This window comes from Alexandromys fortis, unplaced genomic scaffold, assembly GCF_014885135.2.
Source record: "Alexandromys fortis isolate MF-2015 unplaced genomic scaffold, M_Fortis_MF-2015_v1.1 scaffold_75, whole genome shotgun sequence".
Taxonomy (NCBI): Eukaryota; Metazoa; Chordata; class Mammalia; order Rodentia; family Cricetidae; genus Alexandromys; species Alexandromys fortis.
In genome coordinates this window covers 3,513,640-3,540,023 of record NW_026067956.1, presented here as the reverse complement: position 1 = coordinate 3,540,023, position 26,384 = coordinate 3,513,640, and the positions used below count along the sequence as shown (strand labels likewise).

At 42.4% G+C, this 26,384-nt stretch overlaps 1 protein-coding gene across 2 annotated transcripts in view; it reads left to right on the top strand.

The window, feature by feature from the left end:
- The window catches only part of Wdfy2 (WD repeat and FYVE domain containing 2), a 125,731-nt gene that overhangs the window by 77,764 nt on the left and 21,583 nt on the right, over nucleotides 1-26,384 (top strand). For both annotated transcript variants that reach the window (XM_050152181.1, XM_050152182.1), the window contains exons 4-6: nucleotides 5,142-5,196; nucleotides 15,005-15,155; nucleotides 22,729-22,841. In XM_050152181.1, coding sequence (XP_050008138.1) covers nucleotides 5,142-5,196; nucleotides 15,005-15,155; nucleotides 22,729-22,841 — 319 coding nt within the window. The remainder of the gene's footprint in view (nucleotides 1-5,141; nucleotides 5,197-15,004; nucleotides 15,156-22,728; nucleotides 22,842-26,384) is intronic.

Sequence of the window (26,384 nt, the reverse complement as noted above, 5' to 3'; positions counted from 1 at the left end):
ATGAAGCATAAGCCATTATTTTTCCCTTCATTCTTTATTAATATGGGCTGAGTTTTTTATTTGGGTGTGACCTTGGTGACTGCTTTGTTTATTTTTCTGAGAATAAAACCTTCTTCTGGCATGTAACTATAGTTTTGTTTTCTTGATAAAAGTCAACTTATCGTGCCTTCAGTCAGAATGTCTTTGGTACACCACACACTTAACAAACAGTTGGTAGCTAATGACCTAATTTTAGATTCTGTTTTTAATTTGTGAGGTGGTGTTGGATTTTAAGAAGAGAGATTGTTGGCAGGCTTTCAAATAATGCAAGAAACTTAATTTAAAAATTATTTATTATTGTGTGTCTGATGTGTGTTTGAGGGGAGGGTTACATACATGCTGAGAGCAATTTTGTGCAATTGATTTTCCCTTTTTATTTAACATGAATTCTGTGTTATAAACTAAGCTCACCAGCCATGCATGGCAGGGGCTTTTGCTGCTGGACCATCTTGCTACCCAGTAGATGTTTTAATGTGTAAGGTACTGTGGTTTCATCATCAGGATTCTTACAGATCTGTCTCATTGATCCTTACAAAGCAAGTGAGGGGTGGACAGTGCTTAGAACTGTGTAATATCCCTTGACTGGTCACACCAGAAGAGAGAGACAGAACAACTCGACAGTACCAAGAACTTATGATGTGTAGGGTCCTAAGGATGACCAGAAACCAAAATGGTATGTTTAGTCCAGTGAAAAACACACTATACTTCCTACTCTGCTTAGACTGACAAAAACTTATTAACAAATGGGAGTAGTTGAGGGAACTAGATATCACCAAACAAAAGCCGTGGTGTATTTGACAGATGTATTTCAAATGCAAATAAAAAGTGGCAACAGTTCTTGTGAAGCGTTCAGCAGCTTTGTGATTGGCATGTGTCTAGGCAAACGTGGACTTTTTAATCCTTTTAAAAATGACAGGACATGTTAACAACTTAAAAAAAAATACCATAGCCCAATTAAAGTAATTTTACCATCTGATTAACTAATTTTGCTAGGCTTGGTTTTTAAGAGAAATTGAGAGACAAAGGAAAGCAAAACACTGGTTGCAGATGTTCAAAGCTGCTCAAACCAGTTAAAGAGATTAAATAGAAAGAACTGAGTGTAATTCCTCATGGAAGACATTTCAATTGAAGTTATTTTTATAAAAACCAAACTTTAAAATTATAGTGCTGAGGATATAGCTCAGTTGGCAGAGTGCTCACACCTAGCGTGCATAAGGGCCCTGGCTTCCACCTGCAGCACTTTGTAAGTGGCATGGTGGTGCAAACATGCAGTCCCAGCTCTCTGGGTCACATAGGGAGTTTAAGGCTAGCCTGGGCTACTTGTGACCCCGCTTCAAAACTCCCCCAACGTGCAATTTCAACTGAGGATATCACAGTTGCTTTTTGTTTATCAATGATTTTTCAATACAAAAGACCCAGTAAGTAAAGTTCAAGGGCAGGATATTGGGAGAGGGAAAGATTTTACTTATTAGACAGTCGGTTACAAAGTCTGGTAGTCAGAACCTTTCTATACTTCAGTAAGAATATTACAGAATATAAGATGGCAGGGGCCACACTGTGTTTATTGCCTCGGGAGTTAAGTTACTGCTATCCAGATCTGCTGGGTTTACTGTTACAGTCTTAACCAAAGCCCAGAGGGCCTGGTTCCTCTGCCAGTTTCTCACGTCTAGAAACACTGTTCTAGTTAGGAGACATGAGTTCTCCAGGCTGCAGATGGGGCTAGGTTACGCTATTTCCCAGTGGGTAGGGGAAGCTGAAGGCCTGCAGAGCTAGTATTACAGTCCAAAGGGAGATGAGAAAGCGGCAGGGAAATCCCCTCCCCTCCTGTGTCCTTATTTCTGTCTGTCCTGTAGACCAGCTGGATTTCTCTGAGGCTCGGGCCAGCTTGATGGTGATGTGCCAGCATCTTTCTTGATTTCTCTTTGTTGGGCCTTTGCTTGTGTTGCTGACACTTCACACCCAGATCTAGCATCAATTGCAGACTTTCCTTCAGAGTCAGCTGTTCATTGGTTCGTTTGTTTTGTCCTAGGATTTGGGGGGGAGGGCAATAAAAAAGTCTAAAGCAAAATCTAAATAGAAATTTATACAGAAAAATGAAAGCCCCCCCCCCAAAAAAAAGGAAAGAAAGAAAAGAAAATAGTCCCATATACATGAACGTTCGTGTATATTAAACCACAGCGAGGTGCCACTTTCTTGCACATTAGTTTGACAAAAGTGAAAAGGTGAACACATCTGTTGTTGGAATTGAGTAGTCACTGTGATGTGAAGGTAGGGGCTGAGTGCCGTTAAGTTTCATGGAGAGTGTGATGTCACTCTCAGTTTTGAGTCAGCAATCTTCCGTGTGCATCAGGTCGTATGGACATGCATGTTGTTTTATAACAGTGAAAAATAGCAGATAACTAACGTTACCGTTTAAAAAGGGCAGGACTTGAAAAACAAATGATATACCCATTTTATAGAGTTTTGTAGGGTCACCAAAAAGAGTAAGTTAAATTAAGTGATTCCTGGAAAGATAGCTCTGATATGTATTAAGGGAAAGTAGCTGTTATCTTATTTTTATACAACCTAATAACAAAATCCATAAATGTGTATTTTTATTCTCTGTGTATGTTTACAAAAGTGTTTATATTTTTAAATAAGGTTTATTAGTACACACCAAATGGTCTAAGTCTGTTTGCTTATAAAGGAAGATTGAAGTGCAGTTACTAACTTCTCCATTGTGCGCCTCTGCATGTTTAATGTTCTGTAAGATGCATTAAAATTAATTAGGTGATAGGTAGACAGTAGAATGGAAGTATGTTTTTTCCAAAATAATTTAAAGTGTATGTAATCTAATTTTGACTGGTCGATCCTAAAGGAAATAAATGTGAGCTTTAGCCAGAATGTCACATTAGATTTTTGTGAGTAGTAATATATTAGATATATATAAAATTCTGACTGGTCAGTAATCTGTTAGTATCATTAGACATATCCCGTCATATAACACACCCACTGAACAGTACAGCATCTTGTGAACTCATTAGAAAAAGAATGCAGTTGGTGAGTAAAGGACGGCTGTCTAATTTGTTAATATTAAAAAAGCATCACCAATTTATTTTTACCTTGCATTTTATTATAGATTTCATTATTAAGCTGTATAATACAAGTATAATAGATATACTTTCAATAATACTTATATCAAAGAAATGATCTCACAAAAGGGCCTTTAAATATTTATCTTTTGTATATTTAGACTAGCATGTGGTTTCCATAATATATATATAAAGTGACAGGATCACCCCCAAACTTTCCTTGTCTACATGTTATTATCAGTGGAAGAAAATATTTTTTGAAATTACTAGTACAAAATAAACTTGTAGTTTTCTATTTTGTATACATTTCTTAAATCCTAAGTGAAAAGCTGCATCAAATTGTTTTATTGTATGCTTTGCCTTTTTCCAAGAAAAACTGCAGTCTTTGCTTAGGACGATGAACTATGTCAGTATATTTAATATGAAGTAAACAGATTTGCCCAGTTATCAGTTGTGTTTACAGCAGACATGTTCTCTCTGTCTGTCTTGGAGGCTCTGGAGAGATAGTCTGTCAGTTCCTCAGAGGGAGCTGTATATTTCCTTTCAACTTTATCTGTCACAGTGAGTTGAGCTCTTCAGAAATGAGTAGATATGGTGCCACTCCGTGAAGGATTCGTGGTTATGAGGTTAAACTGGCAAGTTGAAGAAGCCGAATCCCAGCACTCAGGAGGCAGAGGCAAGCAGATCTCTGTGAGTTTGAGGCCAGCCTGGTCTATAGAGTGAGTTCCAGGACAGTCAGTGCTGTTGTTTCACAGAGAAGTCTTGTCTCGAAAAACAACAACAATAACTGCAAAAACCTGGCAAGTTGAGTAATGTTTTTCCCAAGAAAAACATAAAGAGGTTCCCTTTATAGAAGGGCCTATGGCAGAAAAGCAGAACCAAAGAAACTAGTATATTCTGTCATGCTACCCTATTTTACCTTTGTGGCATCTGTCACAAAAATAATACAGTATTTTCACCTAAAAAATTACATAATCTATGTGAACTCAGTAAGCACCTAATAGCAAGAAAGGAATGTCCATGTCTGTCCTCCCACCAGCTTTGTCAGTCATCAGAGAAAAAGTCTAGATGTTTCCAGCTGTTGTGAAAAGCTTCATTGTTCTGTCGTAAGCCTAGAATAAAGCCCTGCTTTATTTCATTCTGTTCCTCCACCCCTGCTCAGCAGTTCACCTTCAGAGATATGTGGGTTTGCATTTGAGAAAGTGGAAGAGCTCAGCCCTTGGCCAGGCCTTGTAAATACCTGGCTGGAGTCCACACTAGCATCAGCAACTGCATGGGTGCTTAGGTGCGACCCTTTCGTGTGTTCCCACAGGTGTGCTGTGTAGAAACTAATGTCTTCACGGCTTTTGTTGTCCTTACTTGGCTCATTAACTTTGGGTGCCTTCCACACAACTGGCAGACGTGGTGACAGCTCATTGTGCCCCTAGACACACAGGGACTGAGCAGGAGCAGCCGCAGGGAGCTTGTTAGAAGGGAAAGTGAATTGCTAATGCTAACAGTATTTCTCAGTAGAGAACTGTTGCCTAGTTGCCCACTGCTACGGTCTTTCAGTGTTTGCTGTGGTGCCAGTGAGACTTTGAATCCAGTTAGGATTGGCATTGTCCAGAACCCGAACTCGGAACATGATCTCATGTGAGTTTGGGCTACTGTTGGAGAGAGTCCCACGTGTCAAGTTGATTGACAAACCACAAATGTTACATGTAATTCTGTTATGCAGTCTGTTTACCAAAGCATAATTGCTCATTAAATAGTTTACTTTTGCTTGGGGGCCTGAAGATGACTCCACTGTTAGGAGCCCTGGCTGTCCTTCCAGAGGACCTGGGTTCAATTTCCAGCACCCCCATGCAGCAAACAACCATCTGTAGCTCTAGTTCCAGAGGACCCGACTCCCTCTTCTGGCCTCCATGGGCACTGCGTGTATGTGGTGTGCAGACGTACGTGCAGGCCAAACACCCATACACATAAAATAAAAATAAATAAAATCTCAAGAAAAAAAATCCTTTTGCCTTATGGTTTTCTTTTGTCTTGTAGGAATTTATTTTGTCTGAAGATTATAACAAGATGACACCTGTGAAGAACTATCCAGGTAGGAGTCGGAGCACTGTTTTTAGCTGGCTCTAAAACTATTTCTGGGTAGTTTTCACTCTCTCTAAGAGCACTTCAGTTACGTAGGGGAACAAAAAGAGAAACCCTGCAAGGTCAGTATTATCTTAGTTGTGAACTAAGTTGCTGAGGCCTGAAGAGCCTGGGTTTCTCGCAAGCCTTGTTCTACAGAGGTCAAGCACAGCCCAGAGTAGGTCAGGGTGACTACCACGCCCATAACTTTGTCTTTCTATACCATGCTTCCTGGAGTGGTACAGCAAGCTCAGGAAAAGTGGAGTCAGCCTCAGGTTGCTCCAGATGAACCTCATTTTATGTTTGGGGAAATGCTTTGACATGTGAGGGATGGGGTGGGAGGTGGGGTTGGGAGTGGGTTACATTTCTATTGCATTTTCAGCGTTGTCTTATTGGCCAGATTCATTCTGTCTGTCAGGAGTAGTGTCTGGAAGGAGCCTGTTTTCAGACCAACGGTATCATGTAATCAGAGCAGTAGGCCTTTAAGACCCAGATGTCATTTTATCCAGATATCCTGACCTCATTCATTCTTTGTGTTCAATCATGAGTTTGGAAGGTTCTAGACATTGCATTCTTTAAGATTTAGAGTTAAATTTCTTTCCCTGTGGATTTATTCCTTAGTTGTTTTTCATGCATCACTAATGAAATATTTACTGAGTACCTCCCTCCCATGTTCTGTTAGCTCGGGAGTGTAATAATAATATTGAACAGACATGTATGATGTCCATCTCTAAGCAGCTTATGTGAGCTGTAATAGATTGCGCCCTTCCAGTTTTTGCTAAGTTGGTTAGAACAACAGAAATCGAGTACCACCTTCTCATGACAGCCTTTGGCTTGTTTTCAACAGCTGTGAAAAGTCAAGTACTTTCTCCTCCAGTGTTCTTTCGCTTCTTTAACATAAGCATTCTATGTCCCAACTGTTTATGGTCTGAACTTTTGTTCTCTAAAAACGTGTTTGATTGTCTTACAGATCTGAGGTCTCATGTTTTACCATTAAGATCTTTCTCAAATATGACGTGATGTCTCATGTAACTTTTAGCATCGTTCCTAATGATCAGTCTCTCACCCCCATTAAGTGTGATATGGACTTAGAACATGGGACAAGATAGAGACCACTCCCAAGATTATGCGCAGAGACTGGGCATGCGTGACACTCACCTTCCTGTTCCCTGGTTTGCGTGTGTAATGAGGGGAGCTATCTTGTAGAGAAGCCTGTGTGCTAGGGAGCTAGGAAGCAGCAGTCCGGGAGGAACTGGCGCTCCCAGCTCAGCAGCCCCCCAGAACTGGACCCAGCCCAGAGCCGTGAGAGCTCAGCCCTCCCTCTGTTAAGTTTTCTCTTGAGGCCCGCACGCTCTGATTTCCTCCTAGGAAACTAAGGATTCGGCATCCAGCTAAGCTGTACTCGCATTATGACCCACAGAAACTCTGAGATAATGGAATGCTCCAGGATAGTTTGTTACACGGCAGAAGATGACTAGCGCGTGCACGTTGTCTGCTGGGCACGTCCTACTTCCCCTCTCTCCCGGGCGCTCTTCTAAGAGAGTCTGGCAGCCGGTTTCTACCCTGTGCTGGTGTGGGGTAGGGAATAGTCGGTATTCTCATGGGTTGTTTTTAGGCTGAATCCTATGTTTTGGGACTTCCATTTTTGTTTTTATGCCAAACCTTGGACTTCCCAATCTGTTACTTATCATCTCATTTAGCCTGTCCGCCCAGCTGAGCAAGATGTTCCAGTGTCCTTACATAGATACAGTTGTTAGTGAATATGTTCCCGGTGTCGTTACGTGTATTAACTCCCTTTTAGTTTGGTATTTTTTTTTCTTGCATCTTTGTTAAATATACTGGTGAGTCTGCTAGATGCGCATCTGACATGCCCACCACTAGGAACCGTTGTTCTCACGCTCTTCCGTGGCGGGTTTTCTAGCATAGTTCACGTGCTTTCAATCACATAATTACAAAACTCAGTACCCAGACTCCTGTGGATGCCTTCTTCCCAAACACCCAGAGCTGATGGTAAAATATTGTGTTTTCGTTGTTTCCTTTAATTCAATGTTAAGTTTATGAGAAAATCAAACTTTCCCGTGTTCCAGAGCAGAGAGAAAACTATATCCCGGAGGGCTGTGTACGCACATGCGCTGACTTTGCAGCTGTCCCATGGAGACAGAGAGGCTGTATGTGACCCATGCCCTTAGCAGCACGAGGTACAGCCTGAAGCCTGAGTAAGATGAAAAATTGGAACTGAGATTTCCATAGAAAGTCCGCAAAGGATCATATCCTCGTGAAAAGGAAGGGGTGGAAATCCTCCATTCATTGGCCCAGGAGACAATAGGGTATTTATTCTGATCTCAACTCTCTGTAGATGAGAAAAATCTCCTATGATAAGTCAACCCCTATCTGAAAAATCCTGCTCACAAATTATAAATCTAAAACAATTATATAGAGCTAGAAGCTCTATGTTTTACAAAATGATCATAAAAGTAGCTATTGATAGTGATATTCCCAAGCACTACCAGAAAGAAATGCAGACCTCTTTAAGACAAATTGTTGCATATGTGTCCCTAGAGCTGAACAAGAACAGCTGGAGTAACCAAGGCTGTATGTAGGTCAGTGGCAGAGCATTCGCTCAGTACACACAAGGTCCTGGAACTGAGCTCCAGCACTACGGAACGGACCAGCAGAAGGACTGCATAAGAGTGACTTTTACCTTTAAAAGTATTACAGAAGTACATGAAGCCACCACAAATATGTGTTAGCAGAGATCACGAACAGAAAACTTAGACTGCCAACAACAACGCTGGAACATGAACAGTAATTTGAAAGAGATTGTAACATCGCTTTTTAAATTTTTAAAGGAAACTAAAGCTAAGCGTGGTGGCATATGCCCACTCTCTCAGTCTAGGGCGGTCAACCTGGGCTACATAGTGAGTGAGAACCTGTCTCAAAACCAAACAGAAGAGATAAACAAATCAAGGTAGGAGCTGGAGAGATGGTTAACTGGTTAAGAGCACCTGGTGTGCTTTGAGAAGACCCAAGTTTGGTTTCCAGTGCCTGTGTGGTGGTAACCGTAACTGTCTGTAACTCCAGTTCCTGGGGATACACTGCCTTCTCTGGCCTCTGTAGACCTTGACCCATATGGTGCTTTTACATGCAGACAAAACATTCAAACACATAAATTAAAAATAAATATATTTTTAAAAAAGGCATAGAAACTAGGAGCTAACAAAACAAAAACACTGTGATTAAAATTCTTTGTGTGGGGGACTTCTCTGTGTAACAGTCCTGCCTGTTCTGGAACTCATTTTGTAGACTAGGCTGGCCTTGAACTCACAGAGATCCATCTGCCTTTGCCTCTGCTTCTGGAGTCCTGGGATTAAAGGCGTGTACTAGCACGCCTGGCTAAAAGTCATATTTTTAAAAACATGAAAAATACCATTGAAATTCTAAAAACCAGTGGGGAAGTAGATTAGACCATAAATTATTAAGCTAGTGGTAGATTTGATGTCATAGAGCAGTATGTTTAAAGTATGAAGGAATTGTTAAAAATAGAATTCTATACTCTGAGAAGGTATCTTTCAAAAATAAAAATTAAATTAAAACTTTTTCAGTCATAAAGAACCCAAAGAATTAATTTTGTATAAACCTCCACTAGAGGAAATGTCAACGGAAAATCTTCAGGAAGAAAATAATGTCAATGGGAAATATGCATCTACTCCAAGACTGAGAACAACAAAATGCTCACTGCAGTGCGGTCTCTTTAAAAGATATTTACTAACAACAACATAGAATTGGTGTCAGATATGAACTTAATGTGTGTAATGATATTTTAAAAAGTAGAAAGTAGAAAAATAGAAATATGCTGTTGTAAAGTTGTTATGCTAAACATGAAAACTGGTGAATTAGAGATACATACTCTTTCCCATAAGCAACTGTTACTATGACAAACAGCTAGTAACCAATGAAATAAAATAGAATGTAAAATTATTTCAGTGCATAAAAACAAAGGCCAAAGTAAGAGAAAAGTGGAGAAAGAAAATGGAAAAAAAGAGACTAGGAAGGGGATAGGTTTAAACCTAAAATATCAATAATACATTAAATATAAATAAGGTAAAACTAGTGACTGAAAGTCGTCAACTTTTAATCAAGTCTGTTGAGTGAGGATATGAGATTCAAATGTAACCTGTAGATGAGACACTGTTAGTCATTTGAGAAGCAAGTTGATGGCAGAAAGGTAGAAGTCATACCACGAGAACACTAACCAAAATGAAGCTCAGGTAACTTTATTAATATCAAAGCAGATTTCAGATCAAAAATAAAGAGCAAGTCCAGCAGAAGGCCATAATGAGTCCTTTTGTATGTTACTAACATAGCTTTGAGATAAGGGTAACAATGAAACTGTAGGGACAAATGGCCACACACACAGTTGTAGTCAGAAATTAACATTCTCTTCCCGGTAACTGATAGAACAGACTTGCAGAAGGTTGTCAAGGACAGTTCATTGCCTTTCCCAGTGGTCACCTGTAGAAATTCTGTTCAACTGAAACAGAATACCGATTTCAAACTGCACACAGAACTTCTGCTAGGATTAAAACCATAAAGCAAGTCTTGATAAGTTTCGAAGGATTTAGACATTTTCTAAGAATGAAATTAAAGTTAAATTTGATGATGAATATAGATTTTTGGGAAATCCTAAAATATTTGGAAGGTAAATAATACAATTCTGAATAATCCATGGGTTAAAGGAGAAACCACAAAGCATAAATAACATGAACTGAATAAAAATGAAAACAAGGATAGCAGTATTTATAGGCTACATCTGCAGCAGCATCTGAAGGGAGACTGACAGCTCAAACATTGGCATCAGAATAGAAGCAAGGTCTCAAATCAGTGACCTTGGTTTACTGCTTTGGGAGAAAAAAGGAAAGGAACAAAGAAACCTAAGCTACCCAGAGGGGAGGGAAGACAGATTAGTACAGCAGTTCATGAGATATAAAGCAGATAGAACAGAGAAGCCTGCGCCACCAAAGGCTGTTTCCTGAGTGATAAACTTCTAGCTAGACTAGCCAGGGGAAACACTGGAAGTTGTCAGTGTCAGGAAAGAGTGACCTGACTCTCTTCCAAAGGCTCCAGTGTGCACAGGGTGGTAACATGCCTTGAGCACTGTGACCTGACACTCACCCAGAGGCTGCGTGTGTGAATACTATATTGATATACGTTGATATAAAGAACAAATAAAGTCAACAGGTCTTTGAAAGTCACAAACTGCAGATCACTCAAGAAGAAAAAGATGGCCTAATAGCTCTATATGTGTAAGAAGAAGTTGACTTTTTAGTTTAAAACCTTCCCTTAAAGAAATCTTGTATTCGTGAGGGCTCTCTACAGCAGGGGTTCTCAATCTTTTTAATGCTATGACCCTTTAATACAGTTCCTCATGCAGTGACCCCAACCATAAAATTACTTTTGTTGGTACTTCATAACTGTAATTGTGTTACTGTTTTGAATTGTAATGTAAACATGTGTTTTCTGTGGTCTTAGATGACCCCTGTGAAAGGGTCATTTGCCCTCCAAAGGGGTCATGACCCACAGGTTGAGACCACTGCTCTAGAGGAGCAGCACTGAGAGATTGAATCTCTCTAGATAGACAGCTCAAACATTGGCGTCATAAAAGAAGCAAGGTTTATGCCATTGGGGGAAAAGGGAGAAAAATATATACATATGTAGAGAAAGGGATTTATTAGAATGACTTACAGGCTGTGGTCCAGCTTGCCAATAGTGGTTGTACCAATGAAAGGTCCAAGACCTCAGTGGGTTGTCCAGTCCATGATGCTTGATGTCCAGCAGTCTTCAGTCTGTGGCAGAGTCCTGAAGAAGAAGTCACTAGTAACAGTAAGGAATGGACTTGCTAGCAAGAGAGAGCAAGCAGGCAAAGAGCAAAAGCTCCCTTCTTCCATTCCCTCTATACTCCTACACCATATGGTTTTACTGATTATATTTTATGAAACATTAAGGAAGAAAATATGTGAAGCTACAGGGACTCTTTTGGAAATTGAGGAATGAAAGACTTCCCAATCTATTGCAGGAAATCAGTATTTCCTGATATTAATGTTCTACAAATCAATATGAGAAAATGAGGATGCCATTCTCCACACAAACAGATGCTAACCCTGAATTTTACTACATGCAAAAATATGCACAAAAGAATACTGTATGGTCAGGTGATGTTTGTCTCAGGAATGTAGTGTTGGATTTACACTTTAATTTCAGCACTTGGGAGGTAGAGGCTGGTGGATCTCTGAATTCAGGGCCAGCCCAATCTACTTAGAAAGTTCCAGGACAGTCACAGCTAGATAGAGAGGTCCTGTCTCAACAATTGAAACCACAAAAACTCAGTGCTGTGTTCCCCAAATAAGGGAAGTAAAACTCGGACAAATAGTCATGTGCCCATTTTCATGATCACAGTAAGCCCAGTGTGAAAACCACTAGAGTGCATCAGGAATGGAGTGGAATGATAATATATATATATATATATATATATATATATATATGAAGGCATATCACAGAGCCTTCAGAAGGAAGGAACGCCAGCATGCTCCAGCATAGCGAATGCCTGGCCCAAATGCACATATTTTGAAGGAATCCATGTATGTGTGCTACTGACTACACTCAGTGCTGTAGAGACGGAGATGAAATGGTAGTGATGATGAGCAGGGGAGCAAGGGAAGTTGCAAACTAGTGTTTAATAGGCTCAGGGTTTGTGTTTGAAAAGATGCGAAAGTTCTAGAGAGGTGATGACTATCATATGTTAATGTGAATGTTTTTAGTTCTACAGAATGCATGTCTGAAAGTGGTTAAAATGGTAAACTATATGTCATTTTCTATAAAAGATTTTAGAGAGATTTTATTCATGAATTGCCTGTTAATGTGTCTGAAGCATAGTTGACTATGTCAGTAGATATGAATTCCTTTGGAAAAATTACTCTATGCTTGATGACACATACCTAAGGCAAGAGAATTGTGAGTTCAAGGTCTGTCTGGGCTGTGTAAGGAGAACCTATCTCAAGTAAAACAGCTTTGAAAGTAATGTGGATAGACTAGAGTTGATGATGGGAATATGACATGACATAGTCTCTTTGAAAGATCTTCCATCAATTTTTCAAAGAGTTAAAATAGTTATCTTGTGACACAGTGTTTTTACTCACCCCTGTATGACTAGAATTGAAAAAAAATGTATTGACTCAGGATGTGTAAACAGATTTTTAGAAACACCATAATAGCCAAGAGAGGGAAGTAATCCTGACTCTTATTAGTGGATGAATGGAGCTTGTGTGTGTGTGTGTGTGTGTGTGTGTGTGTGTGTGTGTGTGTCTGTCTGTCTGTCTGTCTGTCTAACAGAATGGAATGGTTTTAATACATGCTGTAACATGTGAACTTAAAAACATGCTTAGTGGAAGAAGTCAGACACAAAAGCCACATCATATGACTACATTTATGTGAAGTGTCAAGAACAGGAGACTCAATAGAGACAGAAAGTATATTGACTCAAGTCAGGGAAAAGGAGAATTGAATTGTTTGGGGGTGAGGGAAATACTCCGGAAGTAGGTGGTGATGATCATGTAATATGAATATGCTATCAGCCAAGGAATTGCTGATCTCTAAAAAGGTCAGAAGTGTAGTGAGTTTTGTCTCAATAAATTCATTTTTAAAAATCAACCATTGATAGCTGATACTAGTACCAAAGATATTACTTCCTTTCTGTAGTACAAGAAAGGACAAGTGTAAAGAATAGTCCAAGTACACCGATGATACATAAATGAGTTTTCCAGCATGACCCAGCAAGAGTTATTACAGCTACGCAGAGCTGTTCAACCAAAAATCAGGATAGTCCCTCACATCAACAAGCCAAAGGAGAAAAACCCTACGGTATATGTCAGTGCAGGAAAGGGCTAGGGATGTAGTGCAGTAGTAGACAGCTCTCCTGGCCTGCACAGGGCTCTTTTCTACCCCCAACACCACCACCAGGGTGGAAAAGGCAACACAGGAAAAGCATTTGGTGAAATCCTGATTACAGCTCCGAAACCCCAGGGAAGAGAAAAGCACTTCAGCGTGGTGAGGCGCTGCCTGCAGATCCTGATGGCCTGACAGTGAGAAAGATTGCTCCCCTGCTAAGACTAGGATCCTTCTCTGCCCAGTTTCTCTTCACAATGCCAGGTGTCAAGCCCAGATTTTCCTATGAGTTTCTGAAGTGTAGAGATAACTATATGCCTTCAAAGGGCTTTCTTCTGAGTAAAAGAGTTCTTTCTTCTTAGACTGTTTTGCGTTTTTGAGATTTGGTTTGTTTTTCCACTGACAGCCAGACACTAAAAGAACTGCCATAGAAATTAAGGTTTACTTTGCTGGTGTGTGTGTGTGTGTGTGTGTGTGTGTGTGTGTGTGTGTGTGTGAGAGAGAGAGAGAGAGAGAGAGAGAGAGAGAGAGAGAGAGAGAGAGAGAGAGATTCAGACACTCCACTCTCATTCTCCACAGTGACTAAATGAATGTGTTAAACACCCTGAAGTTGGCAGATGGCTTTGCTGCAGTGGGCTGCAGACAGCCACCCACACTGTCTGACGCTGCTTGGTAATCAGGTGGAAAATCTATACCTCACCATACTCAAGAGTGTACTCCCGGCCCACCAGACCACTAGCCAGGCTGCAGAGTGTGTCTTTGTTCATTCTTTAACCGTGTTCCATTGCCTGGCATCACATAGCAAGAAAGCAGAACTCACTCTTCCTGCCTGAGCTTATTTAGTAACTGAGAACCATGAGACCTTAGCCAAACCACTGAGCTTCACTGCACCTGTTTGCCCAGGTGAGCAACAGAGAGAGGGCTAGAAGGTGTGAGCAGTCTCTTCTCACTCTGAAGTTGTATGATGTGAAAATTCTTCTGATAGGGTTGCTGTTGTATAAAGTAACCATGGGATTTTTTTTCTCTCTCATGTACAGAGTTCTGCAAAACAGGTATTTCATTCTTATTGTAGTTACTTTTTTCTGTTGCTGTGGTGAAACACTATGACCAAGTCAACTTATAAAAGAAGGCATTTATTGGGGCGTATAGTTTGAGAGGGAAAGTCCCTGATGGCAAAGCAGAGACAAGGAAGCAGTAACAGTCTGAGAGATCCCCTACTGATCCACAAGCAAGAGAGAGAGAGATTCCAATCCCCAATGACACACCTCCTCCAAGGCCACATCTCTGACTCCTTCCCAGACATTTCCACCAACTGAAGAGCCAGCATTCAAATAGATGAAACTGTTGGGGGCCATTTTCCTTCAATGGCCGCCATCCCTGTTTTGTAATTATTCTCCAAGCTTTTGGTTCTGACAGAAAACCTTGTTAGGAGTTTAAAAATCGGATTTCACCACCACCAACAAAATAATATACCTTTCCTTTGGGAGAAGTGCACATAAACTGACCCGTGACTGTGTTGTAAATGTCTTTCCTAATGTGTCTTGTGTCACACTGATCCAGTAGCCCTAGTATGCTTGGCCAAGCTTTGGGGAAGGGAGCTCTCTGAGGAAGTAATTCTTGGATGGACACACGCAAGGATGTGAAGAGATCATTTTTTTTTTAAAAAAAAGAAAAGAAAAACAAAACAAGTGTCCAAGGAAAGCTGTTGTTTTGTCCTGTCCCTGGTGGCTGTGTCCTTCAGCCTCTTCTGGGATGGGGAAAGGATCTAACAGTGGGCTGCATTTTCCCATTTTCTTCAGGATGCTTTCTTTATCATTTTCTCATCTTTTGATTTTTTTCAGCACATCAGAGCAGAGTGACGATGGTCCTGTTTGTTCTGGAGCTGGAGTGGGTGCTGAGCACTGGGCAGGACAAGCAGTTTGCCTGGCATTGCTCCGAGAGTGGGCAGCGCCTGGGATGCTACCGCACCAGTGCTGTGGCCTCGGGCCTGCAGTATCCTTTGCTGAACAAAATCCCTTTCTCTTTGATGCATAGAAATTTGGGATATGTGCATTGTTTTCTATTTTTTATTTACTGTTTTTCCGTGTGTGAAAAAAGATGCTCAGAGACCTTCTTAAGGTACAAGGTATTGGGGGGGGGGTTCCCACATAAATGGGGTGAAGTAAGGTAACAGGCCTGCTGACTGCTATGACCGAGTTCTGACACTCAGACAGGACACAGTCCACAGTGTGGTCCTCAGGTGTCAGCACTGTGATCCACAGGGCTACAACCATCAACAAAATACATTTGGTTTCAATAAACAAATTATTTCCTTAATAGGAACCCCCCCCAACCTTATAAATACCCCATTGGTGCTTAGAGAGTAGACCATGAGATTTCTGTTCATTTAGGAATATTTTGGGGAACATTGGGATTGCTTAGCAGGTAGATGTGCTTGCTGCACACGTTTGGAACTGAGTTCAGTCTCCAGAATTCATGCTGGAAGGAAACAACCAGCTACTGGAAGTTGACCTCTTAGTCCACACATACACTATGGAACACACTAATAATAATAAATTAATTATAAATATCTCTTGACAGGCTGCCATGCCGGGGACCAGTGAGCTAGCTGCCTTCTAGATGGTATCCTGCAGACTTTGTTCCAGGCATGAAACTCTGAATCCATAGTGTGAAGTTCTTTCTCCCAAGTTGTCAGTCCATGTGCTTGGGGTGGGTACCTGCTAATACCAGAGAAGCCTCAGTTCTTGCTGCTGGGCTCTGACAAACCTAGCATCAATTGGTGCGTGGCATGTTTCTCCCACGGCAAGGAAGAAAGTTCTCTGGTATAAAAGGTGGATCCTCCAATTCTGACTAGTGAGGCAGGACCCGGAAATCAACACCATTCACAGATGCAGGAGCAGGGGACCTGCTTTGGCGTTTTATCTCTGTGCTTACAAAGTGTCTAGTCAGTTGTCAATAACACAGCAGTTTGCCATCATCACCTTGCGCCTGCGTGGCAGTGGGTGTGTTTATGAGTGCACAGAGGCTAGTGCTGCCGGTATTCTCTCACTAGAAGGGCAAGATGAGGGCCCATCTTGGTGGAAGGTTGTAAAGGGGGAGAGTGATCAAGACCAGAGACAAAGTTAACAAGGAGAGGGAGCTTGTCCTTGACAGGGCAGCACAACACCTAGAGGCAACGTCCTCAGGCGTCAGATGAGCCAGCCGAAGCCTGGAAGGGGACCTCTGTTTCTGAGGTATTCTGCCATGGACTTCTGCCTTGTCCCCTTCTCTCTTGGACATCAGAACTGATAGCATCCTGTGGCTTGTTCTGGTGAGCGGCAGCATCCACAGGCCATGTAATGGTGCAACTTCCATTTATCTGTGTCTTACTCTAGCCAAACCAGGCAGGTCGAGCAAAGACACACATACGCCATCAAGAAGATAACTTTTCAAACTATCTGAAAATGAAAAACAAAAATTGAAGTTCAACTTGCCTTGACTATATTAACATTTGTTTAAGATTATAACCACTAGTTCCAAAAGTCACCTTCATGTTGTGACTGTTTTCCAAGCAGAGAATCATGTTATTGGTTATCAGAAGCCCGTGTGTGTGTGTGTGTGTGTGTGTGTGTGTGTGTGAGAGAGAGAGAGAGAGAGAGAGAGAGAGAGAGAGAGAGAGTTAGTTTGGACAGCCCTTTCCAGAAACTGCATGCCCCACCAAATTCATCTTAACAGCTCCTGTTTTCAAGCCACAGCGCCAGCCCTTGCTCCTGAGTATCTTTGCAGTACCACCACTGCCCCAGAAATATTTTAATGACACTTATCCGTAATTCACATCCACTGTTGATACTTTGGCCCCCCTTTGTCACAAATTCGGAAGCAAATTCTAGACCCTAATGTCATTTTAACTAAATGTATTTCATTATGAATCTCTAAAACTAAATATTTGTTCATAATCACAAAGATAGAGTTACCTTGGGAAATTATTAATCCCTCATAGTTCTAAATCCTCTATTCTCAGCTTGTGCTTGCTTTGCAAGTCACTTTTTGTAATAGATTTGTTTGAAATTGGATGTGGACACTACGCCTCGTCTAGACATTGTCAAGTGTTTTGATTCCTCCTCTGGAACAGTTCCCACTGTCTCTGGAAGCTTCTGAATTTGCTCTCTAGATAGTCCTCATTCTTAACTGACCCCTCCACCTCCATCGACATCACATACTTTGTTCATCTGCCTGCCCCCCGATTCTGTGTATGTTTAGCCTTTTGTCCTTCCTCATGGTGATGGTTCTTTTGCTTCACCCCATGCTTCCCATCAGGAGCCCCGAAAACTGGGTCGTCATCTTCCATTCAATCTGAGCACAACTCACGACTCCAGGGACTGCAGTGGTTTAGAGATTGGGGTTGTTGCCCTCCTCTTGTCCCAGGAAAATCAGTGACTTAGCTCCCAGCCCCCGCCAGCGTTTCTGTTAAGGTTCTGTTTAGTGGCCAAGCTTTAGCTGAGTCATTTCCCTCATGAAGGTGCAAAGTGGCCATTTTCTAGTCCTATCCTCTTTTTCCCGCATGCTAGTTGGAAGTGTCTGAGTCTCCTTACTAACTCGTGCTGTATATTTACCCTTGTAGGAAATTATTGTAGAAGAAAGGTACTCATCATTCTTGTAATTTTGTCATTTTGTGCTTTGGTGTTTGTTTGAGACAGGTCTTGATACACAGCCCAGGCTGTTTTGAAACTTATTGTATAGTTAGCCTGTTCAAATCTCTATCCTCCTGCCTCAGCCTCCTGAGTATTTGGGGCTACAGGCCTATACCACCACATCTGACTAACTCTTTTTCCTTAACGGCTAGTTTAGGTAGAGAGTTATTATCCTGCCATTTTTTTTCTTGTAATGTTAGAAACCCTTAGGGTTTGTGTTGTTGTTGTTGTGTAGGTTTTAAAAGAATATATTTTAATAAAATTTAACATATTTTAATAAATTTCATTTTTAAATATTAAAATATTTGACATATAAAATATGTTCCTTGTTGAAATAAGTAGCGGCAGGGCTGCGTCCCCAGCACCCCGGCTGCTTGGCTAGCTTACGCCCGAAATAACAACACACAAACTGTATTCATTTAAACACTGCTTGGCCCATTTCTATCTAGCCTCTTCTCAGCTAACTCTTGCACCTGGACTAGCCCATTTCTAATAATCTGTGTAAGCACCCCAAGGTGCGCTTACCGGGAAGATTCTAACCTATGTCCATCTTGGGTCGGAGCTTCATCGCGTGTGCCTCAGAGAGCAGAGCTATCAGGAGAGCAGAGCATGGCGTCTCTGCTCCAGAGAGCAGAGCTGTCGAGTCTCTCTGGAAGCAGAGCAGAGTCTGACCTCACTTCCTCTTCCTCCCAGAATTCTATTCTGTTTACTCCTCCCACCTATGCTTTAACCTATCAGGGCCAGCCAAGCAGTTTCTTTATTGCTCAATGACCTTCCTCCATCAGTTCCTTCTTTGGATAGTAAGAGTCATATAGTGGTGTGTGTGTGTGTGTGTGTGTGTGTGTGTGTGTGTGTGTGTTTGTGTTTGTACCTGTGTCTGTTTGTATGTGTTGCTGATGACCAAACCCAAGCTTTCACAAATGACAGACAATCACTACCATTGAGCTGCATTCCTGACTTTCCCCCATGAAGGCGTAAGTCACGAACAAGGCCACACCAGTTTGGAGTTATGATTAATAGGGTGTTATTTATTTAAAGGGGAAAACTTACAGCTCACCGTCCCAGACAACAGCCATCTGCACAACCAGGAAGGGAGTCTAGTCTCCGGCGGAGCAGGAAGTGAAGAGAGCGAGCAGAGGAAATAGCCGCTTTTTTAAAGGGAGAGAGACCACGCCCCAATGGGCTGGTATCACAGCAGCTATTAGTTGGAGGGGCGGAAGGACCTCCCGCAACACCCCTATCTTATTTCATAGTTTTTTTTTATTTTCTAGGATATTTTATAGCAGTTTTAGATTCACAGAAAACAATTAAATACTGAGATTTCCAGTTCTCCCCCATGTGTTACAATTCATAAACCTATGTTGGCATGTGCAACTTTTATCAACTTGTGGGCTTTAAAATCACCATGGAAACAAAGCTGTAATCATGAGTTATGTGACACTCTTCCTGGGGAGATGTGAGCAGTTGTCTTTTCACCTCAGGTAGGGGGCAAAAGACAAACCAAAGTAAGGATGCCACCAGAGTTCATCTTGGTGAACCAGTGAGTTTTATTGGGCCAGGGATTATTTACAGGAGCAGAGATTACTCAGTGATAGCCGTGTATCAAAAATCCACTCCAGCCAGATGACATCTCATGAAAGTTGGAAACCTGGACCACACAGCACAACCTGCAGGCAGCTCAGCAGTTTGAGGCTATCTCAGGCAGCTCGGGATGAGCCTCCTCCAGGTGCCTTGCTGGTCACTGCTTCTTTTCTCCTTAGTTTCTGTTTCTTCTGCAGTTCAGATGCCCTGGATGTCTTCTAGGACACAGCTGTGTTTGTCACTGTGTTGCCATACACTGCTCTGGAAGTGGCTCTCTGCTGTCCTTACAGCTTCTGTGTGCTGGGGAGGGAGGGACTGAGTGAATCCAGTCTTCCAGGTTCTCCCAGAATCTTCACTTCCTAGGGCATTAAACATTAAACGTCCCTGCAGGATGGAATGTTTCACCTCCTTTACAGCATCTCTGTCATAAGGAATTTACCTGCAACATGGGAGATTTGCTCTGCGATCTCAGAGTGTTTACACAAAACCATCCTTGCAAAGGATTCTAGGGTAGGTTAATTGCCATGAGAAGACATGCCCTAAATGTGAGTGGTGGCATTTCATGGGCAGCACCCCACACAAACACACACACTGAATGGAGAGGAGAAAGTGAACTGTGCACATCCTCGCTGTCTGCCTACTAACCACAGGCAGTGTGGTCAGCTGCCTCCTGCGCCTGTCACACTGGACTTTCCTGCCATTGTGGACTATATCCCCTGGACCTGGGAGTCACAGTAAACACTACCTAAGTTGCTTTGGTCAGATATTTTGTTACAAGTGAGATGAGACTCCCGGCATAATGGTGCACGCCTTTAATCCCAGCACTCAGGAGGCAGAGGCAGGCGGATCTCTGATGGAGGAGGGTCATCTTTCTATCTATTGTTTTATTGGTTAAGTAATAAACTGCTTGGTCTCTGATAGGACAGAAAATTAGGTAGGCAGAGTAGACAGAACAGAATGCTGGGAGAAAGAAGCTGAGTCAAGGAGTCGCCATGGTTCTCCCACTCCAGGCAGACACAGGTTAAGATCTTTCCTGGTAAGCCAGCTCGTGGGCTACACAGATTATTGGAAATGGGCTAGTCCAGGTGCGAGAATTAGCCGAGAAAAGGCTAGACATAATGGGCCAAGCAGTGTTTAAAAGAATACAGTTTCCGTGTAATTATTTCTGGACATAAGCTAGCCATGCGGGCGGTGGGGTGCCGGGGACGCAGCCCTGCTGCTTCCACTACAGATCTCTGTGAGTTTGAGACCAGCCTGGTCTACAGAGTGAGTTCCAGGACAGGCTCCAAAGCTACACAGAGAAACCCTATCTCAAAAAACCAAATATCAAAAAAAAAAACAAAACAAAACAAACGAAATGGGATGAGACAAATAACTAAAGGTAATACGTCATTCTCACCCAGAATCCCTAGCTTTCTTTGCTGTTGCGCATTGTGTGGTGTATGGATCTGAATAAATGTGCCCACCATCGTGTTGTCCTACAGAGGAATGTGATTGCCCTAAAATTCCTTCAGTATTCTGCAACACCAAAGGCACTGTGTTCCTGTGGCGGGAGCTCCCTGGCTGCATTAGATTCGTCTCCTGTTGCTGTGATAAGACCGACAAAAGCGACATGGGCAGAAAGGGTTTATCTTTGTTTCAGTTTGTTGTGCTGTCTCTGTATCTCTGCAGGTCGGCTTTGCTAGACAAGTGTCTCGGGGACTTGGGCTGTTAGGAATTCCCATCAGTAACCAGTAAGAGGGGCCTGCTCTGTCGGGACCACACAAATGGCAGGGCTTATGTCAAATCACTGCTTTCTGGAGTCTGCAGTTCTGGAGAAATGGTTCATGAGTTAAGAGAGCTTGCCATTCTTTTGTGTGGTTGGAGTTCAGATCTCAGCACCAGCTGCTGAGGGGAGGGCTCACCAGTGCTAGAAGCTACAGCTCCTACTGACATGATGACTTCTCTGGCCTCCACGGGTGCACATGCGTGTGTCTACATGCGTGTGCATACACATGCTAAAATAATAAAAATACATAAAATTAGAAGATAAAAATCCTCCAGATTGGGCTGGAGAGATGGCTCAGAGGTAAAGAGCATTGCCTGTTCTTCCAAAGGTTCTGAGTTCAATTCCCAGCAACCACATGGTGGCTCACATCCATCTGTAATAGGGGTCTGGCGTCCTCTTCTGGCCTTCAGGCATAACGCAGAAAGAATATTGTATACATAATAAATAAAATTTTAAAAAAAATCCTCCAGATTGAAAACAAAGTAAAATGGGTTTCTGTGTTGTCTTGAGTATCTGATTGTAGGCCAGACATTTAGCAGACACTTCCTCTAAAGAGAGCAATCACCAAACTAAAAGGCGGGGATTTTGCACTCAGTAGGTCAGCAGCCCTCCCAGGCAGACGACATACTGTGATCAGGTCATAGAATCTCATCTGTACATTCCTCACTGATTTACCACAGCAATAAGGGCAAAGACTGACCAAAATATATTATATGAAAAAATAATAAGTACAAATTTAAAAAATCAGAACAACAATAAAAAAAATCCAGATGAAGTGTTTCACTTTCATTTGCAGATCTTGAAAAATATGGTGAGGGTTCACCTCGCCCAAATATACGTGCTTGAATCAGAAAAAGTGTAAGCCCCACTCCAGACTCCCTTCAGGGATGCATAATTGAAGATGGCCGAGCAGTGACTGGCCAGCTGCCATAAGGACCTCAGCGGAGAGCTCCCACCAGTTGCCCAGCACGGAGGAGTTGGCAGCCATGAGCTCTTAATGCCTGAAGAGCAGGAGGCATTACTGTAAGCCCTGACCTTACAGCAGCTGCAGGTTAGAACACAGAGGCCTTGAAACTTAAACGTGCTGAGAAGGTGTTTTCATTAGAGCATATTTTACCATCCCTCTCTAAACAACAACAATAACAACGAAAAAACTTTATAGCATATTTTCATATCTGGTAGACATGGCCTCCTATTAAATGCTGTTTTGATTTTCAAAGTATTATTGTATCTTCTTCCTTCTATTTATTTTTCTGTGTGGAATTTGGAAAGAACATATCGTGCTCCAGAAAACAGGTTGATATTTTTATTGTGGTTATATTAGATGTGTAAATTAATATGATAAATGACAGCTCAGTCATGTTGTGTCTGACTATCTAGCAATATTGTATGTTCTTCATTTTCTTAAGTCCCCTTTCAGTCTCCCAGGTCCTCTCTTCAAGTTCTGCTAGTATGGCCGTGAACATTCCTTGTTAAACTACTTTAGACGTTTTGTTTCTTACTCTCATAAATCCCCACTTTACAGTCCTTAACGATTACATGATAGATTTGATGTTGAAACCCGTCATGTGTTTATTGGTGATCACTCGGGCCAAGTCACCATCCTCAAACTGGAACAAGAAAACTGCACACTGCTAACGTCCTTCAGAGGGCACACAGGTAAGATCCGAGCAAAGGCTCCCATCACCTGCAGCTTATTCTGGTGCTCCCGTGTTTGAAGGTTGCAGAGAACAACCTGGGCTTGGTTAAAACCACAGAGGATACAGGTGTGCTTAGCTGATTGTAAAATGGTTCAGTAAGAGATAACACCGAAACATTCTCTCCATCCTTCAAATGGAAGAGAAACCACTCTCTCTTAAGAATGTTAAGAGCTGGGCTGGAGAGATGGCTCAGTGGTTAAGAGCATTGCCTGCTCTTCCAAAGGTCCTGAGTTCAATTCCCAGCAACCACATGGTGGCTCACAACCATCCGTAATGGGGGCTGGTGCTCTCTTCTAGCCTGCAGGCATACACACAGATAGAACACTGTATACATAATAAATAAATAATTTAAAAAAAAGAATGTTAAGAGCTGGCTTTTGTGTTGCTGTGGAGAAAGTCAGTGCTGGCATGTGTTGAAGGGGTGCTTGAGACATGTGACCATGGTTCAAAACCCAGGAGACTGGCAGGACCCTTGTCCTTGTCATGCTTGAAGTACGAAGACAGTGTGCAAGAAGATTCCTACATCCTGACAGAGGAAAAGGGAAGAAGCGAGACTACATAAGAGAGTACAGATTCATCTTTCCTGTTGGGTCCTTGAATTTATAACATCACTAATGTGCTCAGGATCATCTCTGCAAGATAAACAATAATCATTCGTAGCCCTGGGAAGACTGGAATCGATGACAGTAATGAATACTGGCATTTTATTTTATGGAATGTCATTGGCTCCAGAAAATATTCATTTTGAGGAAATGTGCCACTGCCTGGTTTTATGGTTGCTAGTGGGCTTTGGTGTGTGTGCGCGCACACGTGCACGTATGTATGTGTGTGTTTCTTTTTTGTAAATAACCCATGCTCTAGTATAGAGATAACACTCCATCTGGATGTCATAGATAAATAAAAGTAGATGGGAAAGGGTGCTATTTAAATGATGCCCATTTAGTCATAAGGGATTTGCAGAGGCGGGGTGGTAAGAGGGCCAGAGAGATGGCTCAGCAGTTTAGAGTGCTTGCTGCTCTTTCAAAGGACCCGAATTCAATTCTCAGATCCCACATGGGGTGTCTCCCAACTGCCTGTAGCTCCAGCTCCATAGATCTGACCTGTGTGTCTAGGCTCCAGTACCTCCTTCCTTTGCCACATGCTTCCCAGTGCCTGTGTCTTCAGTTAATAGCATCCTTTCTTGGTAATCTTGATAATAAGAATAATCTACATTCGTTGCTTGTGCGAACCAAGAGCCCCATCTTCAGGTCACTCTTGAGATTTAGACCATCGACACCATTGCAAGGGCGTGATTTCCTAGCCGGGTCTCAGGCTGGCTGCTTTCCTTCTGCTGTCCTCAGAACACTCCCCATGCCAGCCTCATAACCACCTTTTCTTTTTCCTGTCCTCCAGCCACCTCCTTCAGAAGCTGTCATAGCTTTTAAATGGTTTATTTCTTACCGATTCTATACTCTGCAGCATACCTAAACAGACTTTTCTTTGTCTCTTCTCACTCTGTATGGGAGCCAGCCTTCCTCCAGACCCAGGCTAATTCTTAGGATCCTTACAGCAAGATAGACTCCCCTCAGGCAACAGCTCCTCCCCTTTTATTATCACACTTAAATTTCTTGCTTCTCTGTTCAAGAAACAAACGAACCCTCTCAACCCCATATCCTCCTGTAGCTGTTCCCATTGCTCTTCTAATTCTGTTCTTAAATTCCAAGACTTGCAGAACATAGAATTTGCAGCTTTAACCATCTTGTTTGGTGGAGTTAAAGATATTGCTGTTAGTGTGCTACCATCACCACGGCCATCACAGAGCACTTCATCTTGTGAAGCTGCAGCCTCTACCCTTAGATGGCAGCCCCTCCCCCATCACGTGACCTCAGTTCTTGCTGTGATTTCTCCTAGTGTGTCACAAAAGTGTGATCTTTAAGTACTTCTCCATTTACAATTGGATGGTTTTCACTCTACTACTAAGATTCATCCTTTTTTGTTGTTTTTGAGGGTTTTTTTTTCTTCTCCATTTGGAAAGGGCTTGTTTGCCTGCAGACTAGCAGCTAGTTCTTAGAAAGACTGCCATTCCCCTGGTGGCTCCAGGGTCCAGGGACTCACCTTCTATTTACCGTCCAGCCTAGAGGTAAACATCTGGTTTGCCTCTGTTATCTCATTTGACTTGCTCTCCCTGAGGTAACCGAGGGTCTTCTGGGATGTGTTGAAGACCTTGTTGTGCAGCATTATCCATGGTGGCTGTCCCTCCCTGCAGTTACTGCTCCCCTTTCACACCTGTGACCTAGCCTTTCTCCTCTGCCTTCTGCCTCTGGCCATTCCCAGAATCCTCTTCTCCTGAGCCTTTGCTCCACGGTGTTGGTCTCAGTGGATACTCAGTCAGAAAGAAAAGCACAGCTGTTGTCCTCAGATTCCTCAGAGCCCAGTGAGAGCCAAGCTCTGCTGTAATGGTGCCTGGTGACAAGAGGCCCGGAAAAGAAGCCCCAGGGACTTCTGAAGTAGAGCAAAAGCACAGGTAGCTAACTCGGAAGGAGGGGGCATTCAGAGAAGCTGTTGCTTGACCTGAAATCCTAGGGAATGTGTGAGTGTTGAATTCTTTGGGGAGAGCAAGAGGTCGTCCAGGACGTCCAGGAGAATGCTAGCGGTGAGAGCACAGAGACCCAAGAGTCCACGCTCAGAGCACTGACGCTGCTGCTCACCCCTCCAAGGCTGCCTGAAGGAGAGGCCAGAACGAAAGCCACAGTCCCTTCAGATCCCTAATGCATGTGCACGCACACACACCCGACTTCCTTTGGCATCCTTGAGAAACCATAATGAATATGAAGCCAAGAAACAGGCACCCAATCCCCTGGAGCTAGAGTTGTAACATTCTGATCTTCTGTAAAAACAGCATGCACTATTAACTGCGAAGCCATCTCCCTAACTCCAGAAACCGTCTCTTAAAATGGGGTGCTGAAGGGGAGCAAGGGGAGGAGTGGATAGGTTCAGGGTACAATGTAGGAAGTTGAAGATTGTTATCATTCATGATAGTACAGGTAAAAACATACACAGCTGAATTTAAGTTTCATACACATATATACACAGAGTTAAAGCTAACATGTTCACACATAAAGTTAACTCAGAAGTCACATGCATGCACACACACACACATTAAACAGGAGTTAGGTGAAGTGGATGCTCTGGTGGACCCTGCCAAAAGCATGTCACCGTGTAAAACATACATGTAACAGAGTCAGTAAGAGGAATTTAGAGACAAAAACTTAAGTAACTGGTGAGACGAGGCAAAGATGGGGACTTGGTTACCTGCTCTGCGCTTAGTCAAGGTGGCGGAGGTCACATATTGCACAGAGAAACCCACATTTTCAAAGCCACAATGGAAATTTTAAACAAATACAAATAATAAGAGGGACATAGAAGATGTGTAGAACATACATTTAAAACAGAATCACATCTGTGTGACCACACCATTCACATACTGTTTCATACATGAAGTAGATAGGAAAATTACTTAGTG